The sequence below is a fragment of the Triticum aestivum genome, chromosome 5D, assembly GCF_018294505.1.
Source record: "Triticum aestivum cultivar Chinese Spring chromosome 5D, IWGSC CS RefSeq v2.1, whole genome shotgun sequence".
Taxonomy (NCBI): domain Eukaryota; kingdom Viridiplantae; phylum Streptophyta; class Magnoliopsida; order Poales; family Poaceae; genus Triticum; species Triticum aestivum.
This window is the reverse complement of record NC_057808.1, coordinates 391,391,040-391,417,180: the sequence shown is the minus strand read 5'-3', so window position 1 is coordinate 391,417,180 and position 26,141 is coordinate 391,391,040. Positions and strand designations below refer to the sequence as shown.

At 44.3% G+C, this 26,141-nt stretch overlaps 2 protein-coding genes across 2 annotated transcripts; one reads left to right on the top strand and one right to left on the bottom strand.

Moving 5' to 3' along the window:
• Nucleotides 1-6,042: 6,042 nt before the first annotated feature.
• LOC123122044 (uncharacterized) lies at nucleotides 6,043-11,597 on the top strand. Its single transcript, XM_044542179.1, has 9 exons — nucleotides 6,043-6,403; nucleotides 7,959-8,149; nucleotides 8,262-8,374; nucleotides 8,759-8,834; nucleotides 9,287-9,315; nucleotides 9,474-9,567; nucleotides 9,828-9,917; nucleotides 10,071-10,257; nucleotides 11,188-11,597. The coding sequence occupies exons 2-9, from the start codon at nucleotides 7,961-7,963 to the stop codon at nucleotides 11,526-11,528; spliced, it is 1,119 nt and encodes a 372-aa protein (XP_044398114.1). The 5' UTR covers nucleotides 6,043-6,403; nucleotides 7,959-7,960; the 3' UTR covers nucleotides 11,529-11,597.
• A 5,685-nt stretch (nucleotides 11,598-17,282) lies between these two features.
• Nucleotides 17,283-18,763, bottom strand: LOC123125086 (protein SRG1). The gene is made up of 3 exons (XM_044545620.1): nucleotides 18,239-18,763; nucleotides 17,825-18,152; nucleotides 17,283-17,727 (listed from the first exon to the last, which is right to left on the bottom strand). The coding sequence occupies exons 1-3, from the start codon at nucleotides 18,715-18,717 to the stop codon at nucleotides 17,428-17,430; spliced, it is 1,107 nt and encodes a 368-aa protein (XP_044401555.1). The 5' UTR covers nucleotides 18,718-18,763; the 3' UTR covers nucleotides 17,283-17,427.
• Nucleotides 18,764-26,141: the final 7,378 nt, after the last annotated feature.

Genomic DNA, 26,141 nt, shown 5'->3' with positions numbered 1-26,141 from the left:
AGTAAAATATACTCCGGGCTGTATACAATGCGGCTTTGTACCACCTAGCATACGTTCAAAAGAATTCCCTAAAAGAAAATCAAAAGAAAAAAATCCTAGCAATGCAAACTTTTATTAACTACGTGCAATGCATTCTTCGTCTAGAGGAAAGAGCCCCAAAAATTGTGTCTCGGTGCAACTTCCTCGTCATCTTTTTTTTTGAAATGGAGGCAAAAGTTTTGCCTCTTCGATTAATTATGAAAAAGAGAATTGCCAAGTTAATTTATGAAAAATCATGTAACAAACGATACAATCAAACCATGAGTGGACTACTCACAAGGTGTGAAACCCCATGACCGCACACACACACCCCATCAAACTCTTCAAACACACAACAACCACAATTTCAGACACTTGTACAACACAGTAGGATGCTGATGAGAACACATAAACAAAAGGAAATGTGTAATAGCAAAAACCACAATAACGAACACAACCTTGAGGACGAGCCGAGGGGCTGAAGATATTTCATCAAGTAACTCCAGACGCATTTTCTTGCGGAGCGACTTCTTCTTCAGGATGCTGGTCCGAGGGCAATCATCTACCTTCTTGCTTTTGCCCTTGAGTGTCATCCCTGTAAGGAGGCAAGCAACCACCCTTCCAAATCCAGGGCTAGAATCCTCCAAGCTGGCAAGCATGTCACAAAGATCTTTTGCAAAGAGAGCACCGTGATGATGCGCAGGCGGGGGAGAAGTGGGCGCCAAGCCACATACGAGTGTCCAAGCGAGTTCACCTCCAGTTGCTAACATGAGAAATGCGAAGCTTGTCCCTCACCACCTTCATATGCTCCATTGACAAAGGCGAAGCAGGACCCGGACATAACTCTAGAAGCTCAGACATAATCTATTATAACACTTCACAGGTGTAGGTACTTAAAAGACAGACGGCAACATGTGTAATCTATTATAACACTTCACATAATCTATTGAGGTAAATACACCAGTGGTGCTAAAACTTGCCATGAATGTGCACTTTAGTGCCTGAACTTGCAAAATACATTGAACTGGTTCCATAACTTGGCATGGACGTGCATATACGGTTCAAATGGTGTTTGTATATGTCCGCGAAGCTGAGGAGGCGCGCCAGCATGCCATGGGGCCCGCTGTCGGTGCCAAGGGTGCGTGGCCTGTTTTTTTTGCAAAAAACCTCTGAAATTGTTTTCTTTCAATAAGGCCCTCAAGGAGAAACTGACAAATTAGAAAATAAAAATTAGGTGTATAACTATAAGATGAAAATTACAACTCGTGTGCTCGATCGAACCAGCAACATACCAGTCGAGTGCATGCGGCTAGCCACTCGACAACTTCCTATTTGCTGACATTCAATGATTCATAACCTTTATAAACATTTGGCCGAACAAAATAAATAAAGGGAATTTAATAATCCAGCAAAAAACAGCACCAGATCTGTGACCGAACATGGGACCAAAGCTTGTAGACCAGGCACGGATACCACTCCAACCAATGAGTTGTCATGTATCAAAAGTACAAGTACCTTTTATGATTGTATAACAAACATAATTTCAAAAGAATACAAAAATCTTCATGTCGTTTTAAAAAGAATTCACGTGTTATTTTAAAACATATTCATAAAATTGAAAATATTTATGAATGATTAAAATAAGATTCCAGTATTATTCATGTGAGTATTTCAAAAAAAAGTATTATTCATGCCAGGATCCGCAGTCTAATGGCGCACTAGGCTTGTATTTATTTTTTTAGAAAACACACAAACTTGTATACTATATAAACATTTCAAAACAACATAGTTTTTTTGCTAAAGCATGAACACATTGATATACTAAATAAATAGTTTATTAAAAAAATGGAAAATTTAAATATGACAATTTATTTAAATATATGAATGTTTCTAAAATTACTTTCATATTTTATTAAACGCGAACATTTTTCCAATTATAAAATATATTCTTAATTCATAATTTTATTATGTGTATTTATGTTAAATTATTGCATAGGTATTTGATGAAATTATATGAAATTGTTAACGTAATTTGTTTTAAATATATGTACATTTTGTAAAGCGATAATAATTTACGTATTTTTTGAAAAAATGAAATGAAAAAGAACAAACCCGTTGAAAATTGAGCCACACTGTGGTTTGTTTCAGCCACACGGGCTCGTTATGATATAAACCTAAATTTATCATTTTGCCATTCGGTGTTGTCGGTTGGAGTGGTATGTGCGGCCGCCATATAACCCCTGGTTGCAGGTTCAAATCAATGGCACTATATTGCTGGAATAAATATTTTTAATTTATGTTGTTCAGCTTTATGTTTATAAAGTATATGAATCCTTTCTTGACACTAAATCTAAACGGGTCGACTGGCTAGCCACACACAACTGCGCGTGTGGTTTGAACCCTGGACCAGTTTTAATTATTAATAGATTAATAGATACCACGTGACACATGTGGTAAGCAATCCAACCGATTCAAAAAAAAATATAGATTAATATTTTTTCAATTTAACAGTTTCTCTTTGAGGGCCTTTTTTAAAGGAAAAACTTATTTTAGGAGGTTTTCCTAAAAAACAAGCCACACGCCTTATCCCTTACATCCTGACATGCCTCGTGAGCGTTATGGACGTATAAAAACGAGATTTAAACTGTATATGCACGTCCATATCAAGTTATGGAACCAGTTCAATGTATTTTACAAGTTCAGGCACCAAAAGTGCACATTCGTGGCAAGTTCAAGCACTAGTGATGTATTTACCTCTAATATATTATAACACTTCAGAGAAGGTTTTTTTATGTGATCTTCTGTGGCTTTGGAGTGTTTCTCTGCTGTTTTGGTGAAGATTTTGTGGTTCAATGACCTGTACTTCTAGAGGACTCCTGCCCAAAGTACGAAACGATCATGGCTTCTGGATGAACGACTCACGGTAGTTTAGAATTTTTTTTGAAGGTAGTCAAGTTTGTGCAGATATGCACGAGGCGGCGCCTCTACTCCGATCTGATTGAAGTATTTTTTATTAAAGCCTCCGTAATTGTTTTATTGCAAAAAGTATTACCATGGAAACTGAACTCAGAGAACCAAACTTAGTCATATGAGTTTTATATTTATATATATATATATATATATATATATATATATATATATATATATATATATATATATATATATATATATATATATATATATATATATATATATATATATAGGTAAATTATGTGGGACACCTAGGTGCCTGTTCGGGTCCAACCCGTTAATGCATTTAATTGGAAACAGCATGCATTAGTGTTGATTTGTTTCCTAATACATTTGCATGCTTGGAGCATTTATAATTTATTTTCAAATTTATTTGGCTGCTCCATTTGGGGGCAACTCCCATACATGCAAAATCCAAATTCATCATACACACGTACATATTATTAGACCGCGACACTAGTTATTACAATACACATTTCTATATGATATTAGACCACGACACTAGTTGTTGGGTATTATACCTAATAAAAATATATACGTGTTGATGATATACCTAACAAAAATACACACACACATGAAGTATTATACCTAATAAAGAAACACACATACCAGGGGTATTATACGTAACGAAATATACATATACCTAGGGTATAATATCTAATAAATATATACAAACCCGTGGTGTTATACCTAATGAAAAAATACACATACCGCAGGTTTTATACTAGTGAATATATAGACATATTGTTTGTATCTACTAAAAATATAAAAATATTTTTTATCTAATAAAAATATACACATACCAGATGTATTATTTTTTTGAAAATATTAACATACCCGAGCTATTATACCAATTGAAAATATAGACATACCCGAGTATTATACCTAGTTAAATATATACCTAAAGTAAAATATGGACTAAATACTATCTTGTAGGTATCCAGTGAATGCGTATATACCTAATTAAAATATACGCATACTCAGGGTATTGTATCTAATTAAAATATACACATACTCAAGATACCCATGTGCACTTCAATAAAAATACGCACGCATACAATTACAAATAGTTTTTCTCTATGACTAATAAGTATCACGCACCTTTTATCTATGAAACATGGTAAGAAAGAAGAGGCAATTAATCATGACATATTAATTATTGATTTCTCTCTCCTATTATGTCTCAACATGGAACGTTGCCATGCATGGTGTGCAGGGCCATCATTATGGCATTCAATTAGTGATTATGTCATTTTTTTATTAGCGGTTTCTAATGAAATAATCCATTAACAAATATACCCGTTACGACAGTGCGCATCTAAATGCAATCTTGTGGTGGAAAGGCAAGGAGCCCGGGCACCTAGGTGTCCCAAATGGCCGTCCTATATATATATATATATATATATATATATATATATATATATATATATTTGGGGGGGGGGGGGCTTATCAAAGCATTGTAATGGTTGTCGAGTTTAAGTAAAGTAAAAAGTGGTCCTCGAAAAGATTGAAATCACATCTTTTTTAGATTCACGGACCTAAAACATTTTTGACAATGTTAACACTAGCATTTCCCTCGAAAAAGAATTTCGACACTGGCATTGACCAACCAAAGTTAACACTAGCATTTTCCATCCACTGGTGATGGTGATGGAAAAGCAATTTGAATATGTAAACTCACCAAAACTTAATGGTAAATCATTAGAAACAATTAAACGACAAATATTTTCTTGTTGAACATTAGAATCATAGGTGAAATTACATACCAAACCATCAGGGTTGAACTTGAGCGTGGCATGTCTCCCTGCAGTCTTTCTTGTCCTTCTCGATGTGTGCCAATTTGTGCGTATTTAGGGTGGTCGTTCCTCCTTACCCCCCCCCCCCCCCCCCCCCCCCGGAATACAAGATCGCGTATCTTTTGCACCTAGCTTTAAGCACATTGACATCACCCTCCAGAACAATTTCTTTTTTTCTTTCTCGAATACCCCTCCACAACAATTTCATCATCGAAGTAGTCCAGCACTTCGAGGTTTTGTGACGGACCCTTCTTGTACCGGTGGTGGTGGAGTTAGTGTTGGCCGTAGTGGAATGGGGGCCGGATGGTGATTGTGTATTCTCATCAGAAGAAGGATAGGTGATGGTATTGTGGGCAGTGGGATCGACAAACTCGGTATGTGAATATCGAAATCGCTTGCATTGAAGTGGAACTGGTTGAGATCATCCATGTCTGAGTGTGGGAAATGAGAGGGGTGTGCACCCTTTTTTATAGCAATTTTTTTTTACATTTTTAGACTAATTTAGCTCCTCCCCTCGCAAACGTGCCAGACGGGCCGTGCCTGCCTAGGCAGCCCAGGCACGGCCTTAGCCGGGCCACTTGCCGGAAGAAAAAAAAACACCAGCAAACACAGCCGTGGCCCGCGGTAGCCGCCAGGACAGCCGCTGTGCACTGCCTCCCGTTCCCGATTCCCCTCTGCGCTCCCGCCGCCCTAACCCGCTGCCTGGTTCCGTGCCTCACCGTCGACTTTACTCGCCCCGCCCCTGCCGTGTCCCGATTCCCCTCGGCAGTCGACGCCCGGCGTTGTGCAGCTGCAGAAGGCAAGCAGCGACCTGCCACGTTTGAGGTATGTTTGATGAGATTTCTGCCTGTTCCCAAATTTATGTTTGCTCATTACTCGTCGTGCTGCCACCTGCCAGTACTTCTAGTTACGAATTTAGGCTTGCTGTGCTCCTTTGCAAATTGTAATGTATTGCTACTGAATTCTGTCCAGGAATGCTACTACTTACTACTGAATTGTTTCAGTTTGGATCCATTTTCTGAATCCATGTGGCATCTTGAGTTGTAATTTTCAGAAATGTTACTACTTAAGGCCTGTTCTGATCTCCTCCCACTCCAAACTTCTGAAAAATTCTGACCGAAGCCAGCCCGAACGGAATAGCTTCTCGTAGCTGCCTGCAATCCAGGAAGCCACGATGGGGCTGCAGTTCATTTTTTTGAAGCGACCGATTCCCAGCTTCACGTATTTGTGAATCGGAAGCTGCAGTTATTTACGACCGGATTGCCATCGCCAAGAAAAACGGTTCGCTCGTCATCTCCAACTCGCTGAGAAACCCCCTGTCCCCTTCCCCTCCTTCTCCTTTGCAACCCCAGCGCCGCCGTTCCCGCCGCCACGCCCGGCAGCCCCCGTCGCCCGGCAGCCCCCGTCGCCGGCCAAATCGGCCCCTCTGACTACAGATCCGGCCGCCCCGGTCTATTTCCCGCCGGATCCCATCTTCGCCGCCGTCCGACGCGCCTGCTGCAAGGAGCTGCGACCCCATGTCTCAGAGGAGCTAGCCCCGACGCCATTGACGCCCGAGCGACGCTCCCAAGGTAGGAGCGGCACCAGGAAGACCACGCCCCCGAAGCCTAAGCTGCAAGGTGAGCTCGTCCCCTTCTCTTCTTCCCCATGGATCGGTGTCCTGGCTCATGTTCTCTGTTCTCTACATGTGTGCAGTTTATTTTCAGACTACTTGTTGTGTGCAAAATCCTACCCTGGCGCATGTTGTTGGTTGTTTAATTCTGGAATCACAAGTTAATGCATATTGCTATGTGGGTACTGCAATGACTGCTAATGTGTGAACAAATTTCAGAACAGTGAAATGCATTTTTTGGCTATGCAGAAAATGTACTGCTATATGTGTGTAGTTATGTACTGCTAGTGGTATATGTGTGCAAATGTACTGCTATATACTAGTTCAGATATTACATGAGTTTGGCTATGCAGAAAAGTACAATTTTCATATTTGTCCTAGTACATTGAAGACCAAAGTGACATGCATTTTTTTTAGAGAAATGTCAAATGTGGCAGCCGAATGGAGCGATGAAAACACTCGGATTGTCTTTATTACAACTTGCCTTAACTGGGAATATTTGTGGCACTGTAGTACATGCACTAGCAAAAAAGAACGATCTTCATCTAGGCTGGAAACCTCTGCTGTTGTATGTCATGCTTGAAACTATCCGGTTCTGCATACGAATGTACGTGTTGTTGTTTAGCCGGTGGCGGCCGTAGATTAATTGTACAACGAGCCACGAAAATTAAGTAGTGAGCGTTGGAGCAAAATCAAGGCCAAGAAACAGAGCAATCTACTAGCAGAACAGATCTATGTACAGCCAAAATTCGCACAATTTATCTCCTATGAAAAAACTAAGCCCAGGCATTCACTCCAGGAACCAGGCCCAGCTCGTTTCTCCTTTTTTTTTTGGCCTGTTTGCAGTTTAGCCCGAAATGGACTGCTTCCAGCCGGCCCAAGGTGGCAAGAAGCTGGGCTTCACCGCCCCAGTTGGGCTGCCAGCTCACCCAGGCGCTGGGGAGAAGCTGCCTCGCTCCAGAACAGTTTGCTGCACTCCACGTGAAGTGAGAAGTGAGGCTGGAAGCTGGATATGAGAAGTTTTTGAGAAGCTAGCAAGTCTCCGAACAGGCCCTTACTACTGAATTGTTTCAGTTTGGGTCAAACTCTCAATTTTTGAATCAATAAATGCCATTGTCAGATTGAAGAACAGGATGTCAACTAGGTCCACATGGTTACATATATGTGTCAAATGTGGAAGAATGAACACATGCACATAGTCTGCTTTGAACTTTTCAAGGCATGTAGGCTTTTTTTAATGCAAAATCAAGACTGATTTGAGAATTTTTCATATATTTGTAAGATCATATTGATCAGTTTCTATTGTGCCATTGGCATGTCATATTTCTTGTTATTTTTTTGGGTGGACCACCCCGTTTCAAAATCCTAGATCCGCCACTGCCGCTGGGTAATTTCTTATTACCTCTTGAGCAGTGTATTTTTATTTTCAATTTGTTAACTTAATAAGTTGATGGATTTTGTTGCCAATTCATGCACTATTATTTGTAGTATTTTTCATGCTTTATGTACTTAATTGGATCGTTTAGCATTGAGTTTAAATTCTACATCCATCCATGACCTAGACATGGCAGATACTAAGCGGGGAGCGACCGCCATGGCGCAGCGTCAGGAGGGTTCGGCGGAGGAGGGGGAGGAGCATCGCCTGCGGGCGGCGCTGCGCCACCTGCAGGCGGAGGCCGGAGTGCTCGAGCGCCTTGTCTACAAGCACCGGAACCAGCACCGTGGCGCCGCCTACTTCCAGTACCTCCTCAAGGTACGCCTACTACTACGACCTGCTCGCCCCCCTCCCCCACCTTTTTCGGGCGAGTGGCTATTCACTGACAACTGACGAGTGTGATTTGTATGTGTTTGGGATGGGCGCGTAGGTGCGGAGGGACCTGAAGCTGCTTCTCAGTGCCAATCTCGCAGAGGTCATCAACGCGGTGTTCCCGGTCATCACCTGTCGTAAGCCGGCAAACACCATTCTTGTTCCGAACAGGTTCGTCAGGTTTCTCATCCCTGGTGCAGTTGCACACCCCTGTAAAACAATCTTTGTCATTTATTATGTGTATGTCAATCGCAATTTTTTTGTGATGTGTATGGTACACATTGGCAGAAGTAATGTCCTTTTACAAATCCTTCATGTTGGGACATGTTGTGGTCTTGTGATGATATTTGTGGTCCTTATATTGATCCTAGGAGATAACAAAGAAAAAGTTTATTCACTAATGACTGTAAGCATAGCTAGAAGTTTCCACTTGTATGGGCAGTGCTTAATTTCCTGGCAGTTCAGATTATTTCATTGGCTTTTATTCTTGGTATAATGATGCTATAATTATATTAGTCTGCTATTCAGGTTATTGCTTAATATTTTCTTTTATAGGCAGGGTAAGAGGAAGCCTGGTGCAAACCATAGCCACTATAAGAGGCTTTTGGGGGTCGCCCGTTTGCTGTCCCAGGTGCGTTTTGTTATCTGTTGACACTGGTTGCGTTTTGCAAACTATCCTGTTGCAGCTGAATCAAATATTTTGGTGGAATCATAAATGCAATGAGTTCCTTGTACTTGTTTTCAAGTAACGAGTTACGCAATATTGAAATTTGAATCTGTGGTAGCCTACCAATATCGCCCGGTTGTTTTACTTCTTTTGTTTAGCTAACTAAGGATATAGCAGCAAAGTGTTGTGATTATCCCTGCATGTTTGCAAGGTTTCTGATGTATTTAGTATAAATTCTTGTATGGTACATGAAGCTCGTTACCCGAGAAATTCTATATTATGTAACTGCATGATGCATACTTCTGGATGAGTTGTTGTAGTTTACAGATCATTCTTGATCAACTTCGAGACCGGAGATAGCTAACTTGGTTTGCACATCAGAGGGAAAACACTAATGCTTTCTGTATTTTGTGCAGATGGCTGAACCTGTTCTGAAGGGAGCAGTGTATCCTTTTTTTTTTGGTTCTGTTATTTTCTTATAGCACAAATAAAATAAGGTGTACACCCACGCTTGGCTTACCACCGAAAAGGAAACAAATCTCGTAGTAACTTTCATTTGGAGTTGATTGCTACCTATCCAAAGTTCCTTAATCCATACTACAGTCAGATCAGCTTTTTACTTGCTAGATCTTTTTTTATAGAACTTTGCACTGCAGTGCTTGCTTTGCTTGCAAGAGTGAGGGTCCTGACCCAACAGGTGAGCCACATGGTCTACAGGCATGGCTATGAATGATTATATCAATTAAATTCAGTAAACAACCGCCCATATATTTATGCAGCAACTAACTTGGTAGTCAAACTGTTATGTGTATTAATTAGGAATCTAAGAAATGTCAACTTCTTTTTTCAAAAAGGAAGAAATGTCAACTTGGAATGATATGCGTGCCAATTATCTTCTTTGTCTCTTTATGCACAGATTTTGCCTAAGATGCTTGCCCTCTGATATTATGTTTGCAGATGTTACTTGATGTTGTATCAATATACAATAAGGTTACCGATCTTACGGATAAAAAGCAGGCTGTTAAGATCAGTATTGATAAAGTACAGGTATTTTTTGCTTCCACACTAGCACTCTGTATCCTTGTTGATCATGGAAAAATATGTATTGCGTAAGATCATGCTTTCACACGAAAGTGCAGTTGCTGGACCTTGCAGTTACCTCGCTACATAACTCCTTGGTTCTGCCTCTGCATTTCACAGGCTTTCAGAGAGTACTACCCCTCGAGCAATGATCCCAGTACTATCCTGGAGTGTGTATGGGTGAAAGATAAATTTGTTTTGCATGAAAAGACCAAAGCTAGCAGTCAGAAAACGCAAGATGAGGATCTGAAGTCGTGCACTCCAGATTCATCAATCCAGTATGAGACCCTTGGACTTGTTAGTGAAGGTTGGAACACTTTACCTTCTCGGATTAATGACATATGCACATTTGGAGTCCATGGTTGCATTTTCTGCAATACTTATACATGACTGCCTGCTGAAACCAATCGCATACAATTGTATCCTAAAGGCATGCAAATTAAAAATTGTTTTCTGTTAAGTCTAAACTGAAAATGCAATATGTATTAATAACATATATATGTAGTAAGAAGTGGTAGGAAGTGATACAGAATGGGTATGAATGAAGATGAAGAGTCTTGATGGTGCTATTACATTCACCTCCAATTGACTATCTGGAAGTTATGATGACACTCAAGTATATTAATAACATATATATGTAGTAAGAAGTGACATTCTTATGCTAGATGACGTTTGACAAAACACTCAAGAGTATGCGTCTGGAATTTGTAACTTATTATGGTAGACTACTGTTGTTTAGCATGATATCTTGGTATAATAGCCATATATCTCTATATGTCAGATAACCTGACTGACAGTTGTTGCAATGAAAACAACTGTTAGTCAGTTAGCCTAGCTGAATGATGGCTGGGATTGTGCTTACTGGAAGACAAAACACTGCGACTATGTTGGGTGCGTGTTTAATGTGTTGCCATTATTTCCATTGCAATTTTAAAGCATATTTCTGGGTGCGTGTTCCAGCTGGAAATTAAATTGCATGTGTTGCCAAAATGCTGCAATTTTTTTAATATCAACTGTTTGTGTTGTACCTAATAGAACAGGAATGCTTGTTTATTAATTATTCCCTCTGTAAGGAAATTTAATACCGTTAAGATCACTAAAGTAGTGGTCTAAATGGTCTTATATTTCTTTATAGAGGGCGTATTCCATTAATAGAACAGGAGTATTAATGTGTTTATCATGTCATACTTTGGAAAAGGTTCTTATAAGTTCTAATGCTGCACTTTTGACATATCAGAGACGGAAAACCTTGATGGAGCAAACACCCCAGCCAAGCAACAGCATGCTTCTCTGGCTGACCAACCAGATAAAGCCACCCATTGCGGCGATGCCGGAGATTCTCAGAGTGGGAGGCAACTACCAAATGATGAAAACACTCTGCGTTCTCTTCTTGGCACGCCTGCTGCTGCGCCGGCTCCACGCAGAGATGTCGTCAAGCCTGATACGAGGAAGAGAGTGGCATTCATCGCCGTGGGGAAAACAAAAGTCACCGTGACACCACCCGAAACATCATCCGTAGTTACCAAGAAGCAAAGGGTGGACACGATTCGACAGACCACCACAGATCCTGCTTTGTAACTCTATATAAAAGAACAACCGGTAATGATGAAGCGAATAAAGGGCTATACATATGCACATCTTAGTAGATGATCCATGTGTTATCGTTGATTTGTTGCGTTCTTACTGCATCTCGTACCAAGAGATTTTTTTTATCACCAAGCATCACATGACATATCCAGATAATTGACGAGGTTTAGGCTAAGAAGCAATCGTCTCGGGCGCTATGGATCATTATTAGGCCACAATCATGCACTCTGTATAATCGATCATGTACTTTCATATGGTCTACATAAGAGGTGTTACCTACACGGCCACACAACCACAACTTTCTCATTCAATCATGCTTACTCGCCTTCTCTGGAGTAATTGACAAAAAACTACCACATTTCACGTAATCATCCTAAAGAACTACCATATTTTGAAAACTGACCAAAAACTCCAGTTTAGTGCTGATTTCGTGACAAAAACTATCAGATCTAGTTGATGACCGATTGAAGCGTTTTAAACGACTTTCTGACAGATCCGGCCTACCGGTCAGGACGTTAGCCGCGCTAACGGCTAACGGCGCTCGCCTGCCGGCCGTTAGCCGCGCGCGTCGGTCGGGCCCGGTCGGACCAGGACTAACCTGGCCGACCGGCTCACTCGTCGTCCTCCCCACCCCATTCTCCCCCGAGCTCACTGTCCTAGCCCTAGCCGTCTTCGTTCATGGCGGCGGCGGCTCCGAACTCCGGCGCCGAATCGCTTGGAGGAGCGCTCCCCGACGTGCTGGGCGGCGGGGATGCCGTCTTCGTTGAGGTTGATAACTGGCTAGGCAGCAGTAGCTTTGCGGTCGAAAACCAATCTCAGCCGTCCCAGACGATTGTGAGTCGGCGTGTAGCAGCAGCGTCGAAGAGAAGAAGCGCAGCTCCAGGCCGGCGTAGGCTTCCTTGTCCTGCTGGCGGAGCGAGGTATGGCAACAGATCTGTAATTGTTTTTCTGAAATGATTTGTTTTGTTAGGAATCACGATATATAGGCTAGTTGCATAGTCAAATTTACATTAGAACAATGTTTGAGCACAATGGGAATTGAAATCTGTTGGGAACATTAACAATTTGTTTTGCTGTGACTGAATCCAAAATGTCAGAAAATAGAAAATTTGAACTGTCATACACTAAATATTGTGCAAACCATTTAATTATAAATTTTCCAATTTGTGGTGCAGTACTGATGACCCAAAGTGGGAAATTTGGTTCCATTTCATTTTCATTTTCATTTTCAGTGTTGTTTGGTGTTACCAGATTCAAGTGTAAGTATTAGCAACACGCTAGCAGCAACAAATTGCAGGTAGGAGATATAACAACATCTGGATAATATGATTCAGGGGGCATTACAAATAGGATTATCTTAGAGCATTACAGATCAGGGGCATTACAACACCCAACAACACAACCAAAATGATCTGAACCCATAGGCAGTTAATAGGGAGTTCATATTAATACTAAGATGCATATCTGCATCAGATTCTAGTACTAGGCCAGTTATATATATAGGCCTCATATTCACTTACCAATCATAGGTACCACTTCACTCCTCCATGACAACTTCTTTGATCTTGTCTAGCTTTTCTTTGCACCCATGACCAGCCTTCAAGAGCTCAGCAATGATATGCTCCAGCTTCTTCTTCTCTTCTTTAAGGAGGTCTCTCTCCACTTGTATCTCCTTCATGGCTTTCCTGGTGTTTTGAATGATATCAGCTTGACTCTGCAGGATGTACCTCTGTTCTTTCTTGAGCTTAAGCTTCCCCATTTGAACCTCAATCTTTGCCTGCTCCTCAAGTTGATGCTTCTTCTCCTTAAGTTCATTGATTGACTGGCTTGTGTAATCCATGTCATGGGATTTCTGCCCATCCTGGTAATCAAACAGCTTGGATACATCATTCACAAGCTGACTGTACTGATTGCCAAGAGAATCCAGCTCCTTCTTCAGTTTCTCAACCTCTATCTCATGAGCCTCTTTGTCTTGGACTCTACCAAGGTTCCCCTCATGATACATATCCCAGAGCTTGGTTAAGCACCTTTGCACAGGCAAGGGGCATCTACCCACTCTAAAACACCACAGTTCACACCATTCTGAAAATTCAGTTAAATTTACAGTGAGCTTTATTCTTTATTAACAAACATATTCACAATAACAAATCAGAAACAGTAGTCATATATGTAGCTACACTACACTAGCTAACTCTATACTAGAAATTTTAAATCAGTGCTATGTTTCCATTGCTCTTTGCTGCTCTTTGCTACAAGTACATAATTTGGACATAGCAATGTTCTTATACTTAAGCAAAAATGAGAAATGCAGCAGCATTATTCAGAAAAGCACAAAATGAATCAATCACAGCCATGAAAACTTGGTTCATTACCTCAGTTGCACATCCTATGAATCTCCTGCCAGTGTCAGTGCCTTCAAATGCCACAAATTTGCCTGCCGTCTGCCTGTGCAGGATGCACCTACGGTCAGATTCAGTTACAAGCCCAGAAAAGCTTGAATCTATCACAGTATCTGGAGTTTGCTGCAGCAGGAAACACATATATATCAACTACAACTCACATATATGAACTTAAATGGAGAAATCCCAATCCTTCTTCAAACCCTAACCCTAACCCTAGCAGATGAGAGGAGAGACTGAGCTGACTTACGAAATACTCCATCTGCATGCTACTGAACTCGCTCATGTACTCGTCATCGTCAGAGGTCTCATTGCTGTTGGGCCACGACGGCATGGTCACGGCGTCGCCGGAGTGAGAGAAGAAGAAAAGAAGCAGCGGAGAGCAGAGGAACAGAGTGAGTGAGCGAGTGAGCTCGGGGAAGAGTGGGGTGGGCATGACGACGAGCGAGCCGGTCGGCCAGGTTAGTCCTGGTCCGACCGGGCCCGACCGACGCGCGCGGCTAACGGCCTGCAGGCGAGCGCTGTTAGCCGTTAGCGCGGCTAACGTCCTGACCGGTGGGCCGGATCTGTCAGGAAGTCGTTTAAAACGCTTTAATCGGTCATCAACTCGATCTAGTAGTTTTTTGTCACGAAATCAGCACTAAACTGGAGTTTTTGGTCAGTTTTCAAAATGTGGTAGTTCTGTGGGACGGTTACGTGAAATGTGGTAGTTTTTTGTCAATTACTCCCTTCTCTGAGACCTCAAGAACAACATCAAGTGTCAGTTATGTTGCTAGACAAGATGGCAACCAAATCAGTTGAAAAAAAATCACTAATTGAGCAGAGACTCGAATGAATCAGCAATTTCATACATTTTCAATCATGTTCAGCAGCAGCAGAAGAAAACTATTACAAGCTTTCTACTAGCCACGACGATCACTAAAAAGGAAAACGACGATCACAACCGAATCTCCCCTTCCTCTAAATCTTCTTGGAAGCTTTGATTATGATGCTGCTGCTTCAAGTCGTGGTCGTCAAGCCTGAGGAAGAGTCCAATCCGTCGCAACAAGTTGTCAGGCCTGGCCGTGTTGTGCTGATCAATGCTGAGGGCCTTCACGTCCTCGTCTAGGGTGTCCTTCGGCATTGCCGCCCTCTCCATCTCGAGCACCTCCTGTCGGGCCTTCTCCCTCGCCCGGGACGTCTCCTCCTTTCGCCGCCTTTCCAAAATCTCGTTGGCACGGGCGATCAGGTCGCGCGTTGGAGGCGTAGTGTTGGCGGCGCGCTCTGCCGGAGCTGGACGACTGTCGACGCTCTGGTGAGATGAATCAGAATCCGAACCGCTGCTGCCGCTGATGTTTTCACCTTGGCCAAGATTCTTCACCGGTGAGGCGTCGCCGCAGATGTCTTGGACGAGCTGCACTGGCATCGGCAAAGGGGAGACGCCGCCGACGATGTCAACGTCTTCGTCCTCCTCCTCCTCTTGGGCCATCATCTGTTTGTGTTGATGATGCGTCGATGGATTCGCCCTCTCTCGAAGGAACTTGTCCAGCTGCTTCTGCATCTCCACAAGGGCCTCGTCTTGGACGTCGAGCATCTCGATCTTGATGTAATCGTGGCAGATGCCGCGGCGGCTGTGCTTCTTCAGCAGCTCCAGGATATGAGCAGGGAGTACATGGGATTCAGACAGCTTGGCTAGCTTGGTGAGGTCCCCGTAGAGTTGGTTCCGCTCCTTGGACGTCATCTTCTTCACGGGAACGGCATGGGACGCCTTCCTCTTCTTGGCTGGGGGCTCCTCGGCTGGACGATCGTCCTTGACGCGCACGCGGGGAGCCGACGGGGACGAGGCGGGAAGCACGGTGGCCGCCTCGGCGAGCTCTGACTGGAACCGCTGGCGAAGGATCTCCAGCGGGCGCGGGCGCTTTCGGCGGGAGCCGGACATGATGCTGAAGCTGAAGGGCTCCCGGTTCCAGTCGGCAATCTCCATGGGAACAGCGGAAGATGCGAGAGGATGCGGTGGAGGAGAGGAGAGGAGACGATGGGGAAGATTGGAAGTGCGCTGGAGAAGACAGAGGGCAAGGCCTTTTAACTTGTGAAGTGATATGTGCTGAGATCGAAGCCGTGTGCTGATGTGAGTGATCGTGAAGAAATCGGAATGCACTCCGAGTCGGTTCAAGCTTCGGATTTGGAATGTAAAAAAAAAAGCTTCGGATTTGGTCGCGTGCATCTCAAGCTTAGCTTGATTCACCACGGCCACGCATGTCTTCATTTGTGCTGTGAGGCCTGGTTTGATTCACCGCGGCCATGCATTCACCAAGGCCTTTTAACTAGGGAAGTTTTGTGATCAGTAATGGGATTGAAGAAATCGAAATGTATACCGAGTCAGTTCAAGCTTCGGATTTGATTGCGTGTATCTCGAGTAAGTCGCTGAAGAATGGAAGTTCAGTTTGATCTTTTGGTGCTGGTTTCCGTTTTGAGTCTTATCCTATGTTTGATATGGGAGTCTTTAGTCTTAGTTATGGTATCTCGCTAAGTGTCAGTTGTATGTTTCTTAGCGTGGCATATCAAGCTATAGTGTCAGAAACCAGGAGAAGAAATGGTCATAAAATCGTCAAGTTCTTGAACCAGGAGAGTGTGTGTGTGCGCTGTTGTGCTTGTTCTAGTTCAGTTTTGCTGGAACATATAATTGTGCTATATTTGTATGTACTAGCCACCGTATTGATGAATAATATTTGTGTCTGACACTCTGACTTGGTCTTGAGTATGATGAAGATGTCGATGTGAACTTCCAACCGTACAGTGAAATGCTAGCGAGTCTCAACAAAAGGAGAAAATTTTCTCGCTGAGGATGTAGTCATGGGAGTATCTCAGATCAGATGTATGTTACAGCAGTTTTATCAGCCAAAAAGCTCCATGGTTTTGGTAGTTTCTTAGGCAGCGCGTTCGTTGTAGTTTGTCCACACAGATGATGTTCGTCCGCTAATGTTTTGCATAATGTTTATCTGCTCGGAGAACTCTAGCTAGTAGCTTCAGTAGCAGTTTATCTGAGGTTTGCATAATGTTTTGAACCAGTTGTGTGATATAACCGGTGATATAAACCTCTACCATAATTTTTCATATTGGATAAAATTTGTATTCACTGTTTCACTTCAAAGGCTATAAAGAAGCCGTATCCATATTAGACAACAGATGGTAATGATTGGGATGGCTACGCACGCTCGCAAAATATAGAGGGTAAAAAAGGCCCCAAGCCTTGCTTGGCGCCTAGTCAGCGTCGATTTTGTATCCGGCCGTGATTAACACTGTATTTGCATGTTCACCAGTTCAATGCATGCCACAAGTTTTAGTACTAAAGTGACCATTTTAATCAAGTTTAAGCACCGGTTGTGCACTTGGCTATTTATTTTATTCCATCGAGGTGATCATATACGAAGTACATCGATCAACTCCTATTCACACTACACTTATGGGTGGGAGAGAGGAACATCATGCACTCACTCCCTACAGCAAATTAGTTAGTTGTTTGCAACCACCGCGCGCCCCTCCAGTTCGGCATCGGCCTCAGCATTGATCCTGACATTGAGGAAGTCGACGGTGCGATCTCCCGCTGCAAACGCATCCCAGTATCCATCGGCCAAGGTCTGGACCAGGCACTTCTTGAACATGGCCGGACGCTTCTCGTGAACTAGCACCCCCGGCGGCCCTATGATCCTCTCCGGTTCTGGCTGGTAGAACATCGCCAGTGACAGTCTCTCCTTGTCGGCGCTCGTCACCACGCGGTGCCATGGCGCCTTGAATATTGCATTGCTGACGATCTGTATGCACAGAAATGAGAGTCTCGTTCATGATCAATGCAAATAATTGCATATTTGTCCATTGTAGAAGTCCTTAACTGTGTGTGTATATGCATACCTCCATGCCCTCGCCTACGACGACCAACAGGTCATTACCGAGCACGGGGACATCAACCCAGTGGCCGTCCTTGAGCACCTGGAGGCCGCCGACGTCCTTGTCCATGAGGAGGAGTGTGATGACGGAGTTGTCGGTGTGCGGCTTCAGCCCGTTCACGAGGTCCGGGCGTGGGCAGGGAGGGTAGTAGGTGAACCTCGAGTATGACTTGAACCTCTCACCCACCATGTTGATGAAGAAGCCCTCCTCCTGGTTCAAAAGCTTTGCCATGGCCTTCAGCACATCCATAGTCACTCTCCCACTCTCTAGGGTGTATTCATGTAGGAGATCCCTGCAGATTATATATGATCTCCAATATAAATGCAAGTAAAAAAGATTTTAAATCATCGAGGGCAACAATTAATGTGTAGATCGAACCTTAGATTCTGTGGCCAGAACTGCAGCCGCCTCTCGTCCTCCGGCTGGAGCTGGAGCCAGAGCCGGTCACACCAGTCGAGGATCTGCTCGTCGGAGTCGATGCGGTCGATGCCATACCCTTCATTCTGGAACTTGACGCCGTCGATCACGTTGCCACACTTCAGCTTCTCCTCCAACGGCAGGTGGAAGAACTTCCTCGTCGCCTCGAGGATCTCGTCCAGGAACTCCTTTGTCATGCCATGGCCGGTCACCACAAAGAGGCCCCATGACTGGAGCGCAGAGCGAAGCTTGGCCGCCTCCTCAACATCATCGGGCATGGCCAGACGGCTCACGTCCACGATTGGGATGACAAGCTTGGCCTGCTGTGCGACGGTGATCGGCCGGTTCTCCTCACTTAGCACGTACCTGCTCGGCGGCGCCACAAGTCCAACGTCCGCGGCCACCTCCTGCACCATCTTCCCCTGATCCCGATGAACCATCTTGACACTAGAATAGGTCTTCTAAACCAAGTGCACGTACTCTTTTCTTTTGCGGTCTATATATATAGGCTTCAGGTGTGCGGCTATTTCAATGTTATCTATCTAGTATTTGGAGGCCATAGGGTTATCATATCCATACTAGATATAAATCCCTATCTACATCCAACAGATCTTACCCGTCCACCCATGTCGATCCAACGGCCTATGTTGCTTTGAATCTTGGCACCGAATTAATTGTCTTAGGTTCTTCGTATCTAGACAAATCTAAAACAATTAATTTAGGACAAAGGAAATATTATAGATAGATATGTAGATATAGGTATAGACGAAGAAAGAGTGGAACAGAAACCTCGTGTCCTTTTGAAGTGGTATAGATAGATAGATAGATAGATAGATAGTGATATATGTATGGATAGATAGATAGATAGATGTAGATATAGATAGAGAGAAAGTCAATAAGACGCGGGAGGTTGAGGTGTTTTTAGAGAAAAACTGGTGGAAACCAGAGATGAGAGGTGAAATCAATAGTGGGAGGAGGGAGGGGACAACATAGGGAATTTTTGTTGTTTTATACCACCCACTACGGGCAGCCTAATGGGTAGTATCATAAGTTAGTATCATGCATATGTTAGTATACCATACCATCTTCATAATGCATAGTATCATAGATTAGTATATTAGATGATATTATTTATTGCCATGCAAAACACATCTAGTACATTATTTATTATGATACGGTACCATGATATGATACTCAACACTTTTTTCTTTACCTAATTAAAATTGCCTAGTTGACATACGTTTTTTTTGAAAGATCCGGGATAACCGGCTTCATTGATTTAGGAGAAAGCAGCGGGAAAATAGGGGGGATCAAGTGATCATGGTTACAAGAGAGAACATAACAGAAAAACAGGTGGCCTAAACTACCAGAGGGCTAATCTCTCGCTACATTATCCCCAAAAGGGGGCTCTAGGCATCGCGCCCCTGCTAGTCTCCACAGCTCTAGCGTACTCCTGATGGCGTGCAGTACCTCGCCAGCATGAGGCAGCCTGTTTTTGAACACGCACGCATTTCTCTCCTTCCATATCTCCCAGACGATCATTAGCATCATCGATTTCAGCCCTTTCCTGAAGCTTGGCGGCGTGAGCTGGACTATTCTTTTCCAGCGACTTAGGGAGTTGTGGTTCGCTGCTCTCTTATACTCCAAAGCTGCACAGCCCCTCCAGTTTGAGGTTCTTTCCCAGATCGAGCAAGAGAATGGGCAGTCCTAGAAGAGATGAGTAGAGCTCCCGAGGTTTCTCACACAGAGGGCGCAGAAGTATCCGTTCGGCCATCCGCGCCGCTGCAGACGATCATTGCACCAAACTCTGTCATGGTGAAGCAGCCAGGCAAAATTTTTGACAGTTCCAGGAGCCCAGGCCTTCCATATTGCTGCTTTGATTCTTGGAGATGTGGCATCCTTGGTTTGCATCTTGTATGCGGCGCTGGCTGTGTAAGAACTGCCACCACCGGCCACCCAGGTGATCGAGTCATCGCCCGGAGATAGGGCAATGTTGTCCCTCTGTAACTTGCGCCACATTTGCAGGAACTGAACAACAATTGTATCCGTGCTGCCATGCTGCAAATCATGAATCCATTTGTCATTAGCTAGGGCTTCCTGTACTGTCCCGCTCTTTCCTCGTGAATGCTGAAAAGGCTTGGAAATTCTTTGCATAGTGCCATTGATCCGAGCCATGAACTTGTCCAAAAACTGGCGGGTTTTCCATTGCCCAGCTGAACCGAGGTGGCAGCTGCAAAAAGCATCCGGTCCTCATGATCGCACGGGACAGGAAAGTTCATCCATGGCCTCCGTGGTTGTTGCCAGGTGAGCCAGAGCCATCTCATCCGCAGGGCTGAACTGAAACGGTGGAGGTCCAGGATGCCGAGCCCCCCTTGTCCACCGGCCGGCAAACCTTTTCCCAAGCCACTTTGCATTTGGCGCCAGTGACTTTTTCCTCCTGAGCCCAAAGGAACTGCCTGCGAGCTTTGTCCACCTCCTTGAGGATTTTCTTTGGGACTTTGAGCACGTTCATAGCAAACACAGGAAGGGCGGTTAGCACCGCACGCACGAGAACACGCCTGCCCGCCATGCTCATCAGTTTTCCTTTCCATCCCGCTAGCCTAGTCCGAATCCGATCAGTTATGAATTGGAAGTGCACCAGCCGTAGCCTTCTCGTGGACATCGGGAGGCTGAGGTAAGTGGTCGGGAAAGAAGACTGTTGCCCGCCGAAGCTTGCCAGCACGTCAGACAGCTGAATCTCATCACAGTTGATTGGGATAACCGATGATTTTGCCTGGTTTAGTCTGAGACCTGTGGACTCGCCGAATTTGTTTAGCAGGAGTAGCAGCGTGTCCACGTCTTCCTTCTCGGGGTTTGCGAAGATCACTGCATCATCTGCATATAAACTGACTCTCATGCTGATCCCGCGACCTGCAGCGGTGCCATCGCACCCCCCGCTGCGGCAACTTCGAGCAGGCGGTGTAATGGGTCGATTGCCATGATGAAAAGCAGCGGCGAGAGAGGGTCGCCCTGCCTGAACCCACACCCATGGGCGATCGGTGGCCCTGGTGCACCATTGAGCATACAAGATGATGAAGCCGATGAAAGCAGCAGCGCAATCCAGTCTCTCCATCTCGGAGGAAAGACCATTCGCTCCATCAGCTCAAACAAATATTCCCAGGAAACAGAATCGAAAGCTTTCGCGATATCCAGTTTGAAAAACAGCTTTTTTCTTCATGCGGTGCAGCATCTTAACTGAACTTTGCACATATTGGAAACTGTCATGGATGCATTTTCCTTTTTGAAACGCTGTCTGCGCTGGAGAGATGACCGCACTGAGTGCACCTGCAAGGCTGGTGGAGAGGACCTTTGATATGAGCTTTGCAATTGAGTGAATCAGGCTGATCGGTCGAAAGTGCCCCACCACAGAGGCACCATTTTTCTTAGGCAGCAGCGCGATCAGGGCGGTGTTTAGGTCTGCAAAATTTTGCCCCGCAAGCTGATAAAATTTCTGAAAAACTGCCATGATGTCCTCTCTGATTGTATGCCAGCATGATCTGGAAAACTGCCCTATGAATCCATCAGGTCCCGGGGCTTTGTCAGCCGGGGAATCAGTGACCGCTGCCCAAATTTCTGCATGAGAGAAAGGGGCGTCCAAACACTACAAAAAAAATACACTTCCGTGATGATACGTGTTTGTCACAGTAGGTCGCGTTTTTTGTCATGCATGTACATCCATGACAAATTTATGACAGAATCAAGATAGTCATACCTGTGCTGTCGTAGAAGTGTTCCATGACATTACCAAAATTATCATCACGGAAGTGTCCACTTCCATGACGATAAATCGCGCGTCACAGAAGTGCTTTCGTCAAGGGTGACCGACACATGGCATCCACCGTAACGGAACGCCGTTAAGCTATCGGGTCGGGTTCTGGATCCGATAACCCGTTAACAGCCCGACCAATGGGGATTTTCCACGTGTAAAATCATCATTGGCTAGAGGAAACACGTGTCGGCTCATCGTTGGGACAGATGTCATCCACTCACTGGATAGAAGGCACCTATGATACGTCGACACGTGGCACGGCCCAACAGTGGCCCATTCCTGTGAAAAGGCCGGCCCGTTTGACTTGGTCAAAAGCTGGCGGCCCGGCCCATGGAAAGCCTGTTAACGGCCTGTTCACATATAGCCCATTTACAGCCCACTAACCCAAGGCCCGTTACGCCCTATCCGAATTAGGCCCAGTAGCGTCATCTGGGCCATCCAATATGATTCCAGCCCGTTTTCACTTCTGGCCCATGTATAGCCCATGATGTCTTTCGGCCCATATGAGGCCCTTTGTAACTCTTGGCCCATTAGCGGCCCGTGCTGAAACTGGCCCGTAATGAACAGTGTATTACTTTACACCCATTAATGGCCCGTGGTGAAACTGGCCCGTAATGAACAGTGTATCACTTTATACCCATTAACGGCCCGTTATTCCGTTGGGCCGTTTCCAGCCCAAGTTAACTTTCGGCCTTCTGAGGGCCCATTTATTCTTGGGCTCATTTGCAGCATTCGGTTACTTACGGTCCGTTACTGTCATTTTCTGCTTGTGGGCCAAATTCAGCCCGTCGTTACAGTAGGCCCGTTTGTGGACTGTTAGTCTGTTGGGCCATTTTCATAGCATCACCAAATACGGCCTATTAACGGCCCATTATGGTCAGCCCATAAAATGTACAATTTCCATTAAAGGCCCGTCTATGGCCCATTAAAGGCCCGCACAAGACCCATAAATGAGTCGGCGGCCCATGGATCCTACAAGACGTAGAAGGCCCATGGATCCTACGAGACGTACACGGCCCATGGATCCTACGAGACGTACAAGGCCCATGGATCCTATGAGACGTAGAAGGCCCATGGATCCTACGAGACGTAGAAGGCCCATGGATCCTACGAGACGTAGAAGGCCCATGGATCCGACAGCCCGTGAAGGGCCATGGTCGGGCGAGTTGGCCCCCGTTTGAACGATATAGCATATTCAAAGAATTATCCTACTCAATATTATACAACAAAGAGATCAAGGCATAGAAAGGTAGAATAATCCTACACTATACAATAAAGAAATTACAGCCGATTATACCCACTGGGCATTATGGTTCGGCACAGGTGATAATAAAGCATACACAAACAGCAAATTACATACACTGGGCAAATACAACTCATACATCATGGACGCGCATCAACTTAACTACATTTGAACTATAATCTCTTCAGAAAATAGGATTGGCCGGATTCAGATAGCACAAATTTCGGTCTGCAAAATCTCCAATTCCTTCATGGTTACCTCAGTGTCTTGTTTCATTTTTTTGACTCCTGCATCTAATACCTGCATGTCCAGTCTCAACTTGTTGATTATACGTTGACAATCATGTACACGTTGTCTTGCCACCTCTAGTTGATGCTCGAGAACATCAACACATTCCAATTCCAATCCATAATCATTTGGTAATGGCCATGCCGCACTGCTCGCAGATCTTTGTGTTGATGTCACTTCATCCTGAAATGTTTCTGTAAGTACACATGACTAGGGCAAAAATATAGTTACAACAGTGAAGCGAACAAGACACTATTTTGTACTACATGGCAAAACAGGACTAACAATAATGTTACACGTCACTTTCAAAAAAAATGTTACACGTCATGAAGCATAAGCAGGTGATATTTTAAAAATTATAAAAAAGATAGTCTGTGCAGCCTGCATACAGAAATCCCTCTTAGCTCACCAGAGGAGCATGATGTTGGGGCCCAATCGAAAACACAGACAAGTTACAAATTTAGACAGCACGTTGCGTATACGTAAGCAAGCAGTTGGCCATTATGTGCCTCAATTAAAGTCTTAGGGAGCATAATGAACAGCCGAGGGTTTCATACAAACATACTACAGCAGGCAAAACTATGCAATCATTAGCGTAGTATAAACTAGATTGTGAGCCTCATGCAATAATAGTTGGTTAATAGACTTCAAAGCTTCAGGCACACTTCGGTAGAGTAATTAAATGGTAAGGCCTTTAATTATGTCAACTAATAGTGATACAAGTACCGAACATCAGGCATGATTATTTGGGCATCTCATTAACTGAGGACAAATAAAGCAATTGAAAAGAGAAAATTAACTATGCCTGAAACAAACAAGGAATTGAACGGTTGAGTTGCATACAATGACTTACCTTAGCAGGTTGAAGAGGCTCAGCGCAGCTCCTACTTCTCTTGCAAGGCTCCTTCCTAACATCTTGTACTTGGAAATCCTCAATCTTATCTTCATTGCACCCCCTCTGCAAGGTGACACAAACTAGTTACTCGTCTCCTTGGAAGATAAATATGCATACTGTCCAGTCTGTGAACACAAAAGGATGAGATTATAACAAAACAACACCACATAATGAGACATGCCGCATCTCTTGCACTTGCACACAATGAAATGAGCATTTACTATGTCTGCACTATGTAAAAACTAGGCATACCTTCGAACTGGATCTTCAGGTACTCTTGGAGAGCCTACTGTAGTGTACAGCCAAACCTTTATGTCACCTATGAGTTAGACAAGGCCCCACTACAGCAGCCCTTAGTGTTAAAATCGTTGACAGGCTCTGTTAGAGTGTTAGGTCAAGAACAACAAGTAATCAAAGCAAACAGTCCTAGTATGGCTGGCTGATGCAAACAAGCAATTGAACAGATGTGTGAGCAAATCTTACATATCAAGAAAAGAAGCAAAGAAGGAGGCTTAAAGACCATCACTTGACTGACCAGATTTAAGGGGCATTTAAACATCATGTGCAACGTATGAACTAACATAAACATTGCATATTCCAGATTCTACAATGGAATGCACATGTATTAGGTTATGCCATGTATGATGATGCCTAAATGTACAGATAGCAGGCAGGAGTGATTCATCATTGCACGCACAATTGAATTGCATGTTAAGGGCCAGTTCGATTCCGCCTTTTCAGGGCATATTGTCAAAATAAGCCATAAAAGATGTAAAAAAGTCATTTTTGAGTTATGGGCTTGGGCTTAACTAATTTCGCTTTGGAGGGGGGGTGTTTCGGGTAGAACCTCACTAAAAATTGAAGGGAAGGGGAATAGTGAAATGACTCTGTTGTCTGCCTATATTACACTCAAAATGCAACTGCTGACGCCCGTGTCACACCTGACCCTCAAGTAAAAACAAACACGCAAGCATTCATTGCCCTGCCCGCTTGCATCTCCTCTCCCCTTTCCCTCTACCTCGATCCCCTGCCTGCAGCACTAGGGTTCCTCCAGCGAGCCGTCGCCACTGGTCCCATCTGGCCTGGTCCTCGACGATGCTATGTCCAGCTAGGCTACACGGCCGGCGGGTAGGGGCAAATCTCCCTGGCTGCTCCTCCCTCTGGCGCCGCCCCTCATTCTCATGGTCTCCAGCAGCTGCTCCATTGTGGTTCGTCCAACGCACTACTCCGGCGGGCGCTGCACAACTACGACTGATGCCACACTGCGGCAGAAGGCACCTTATTCCCCCTCCCCTTCTCCCAGGCCATGGCCTTGAGGTGCTGTTGAAGGATGAGCTCATCCAACAAGGTGAGGATCTCCTCTGATTTTTTTTTGCCAAATTTTCATTCCGATCCACTATACGATGAATTGCTATGAGCTGCTTCTGCTGCTGCTATATGATGCATTGCTATGAGCTGCTCCTGCTGCTGCTATATGATGAGTTGCTATGAGCTGCTGCTGCTGCTGTATGATGAGTTGCTATGAGCTGTTGCTGCTGCTATATGATGAATTGCTATGAGCTGCTGCTGCTATATGATGAGTTGCTACAAGCTGCTCCTGCTGCTGCTATATGATGAATTGCTATGAGCT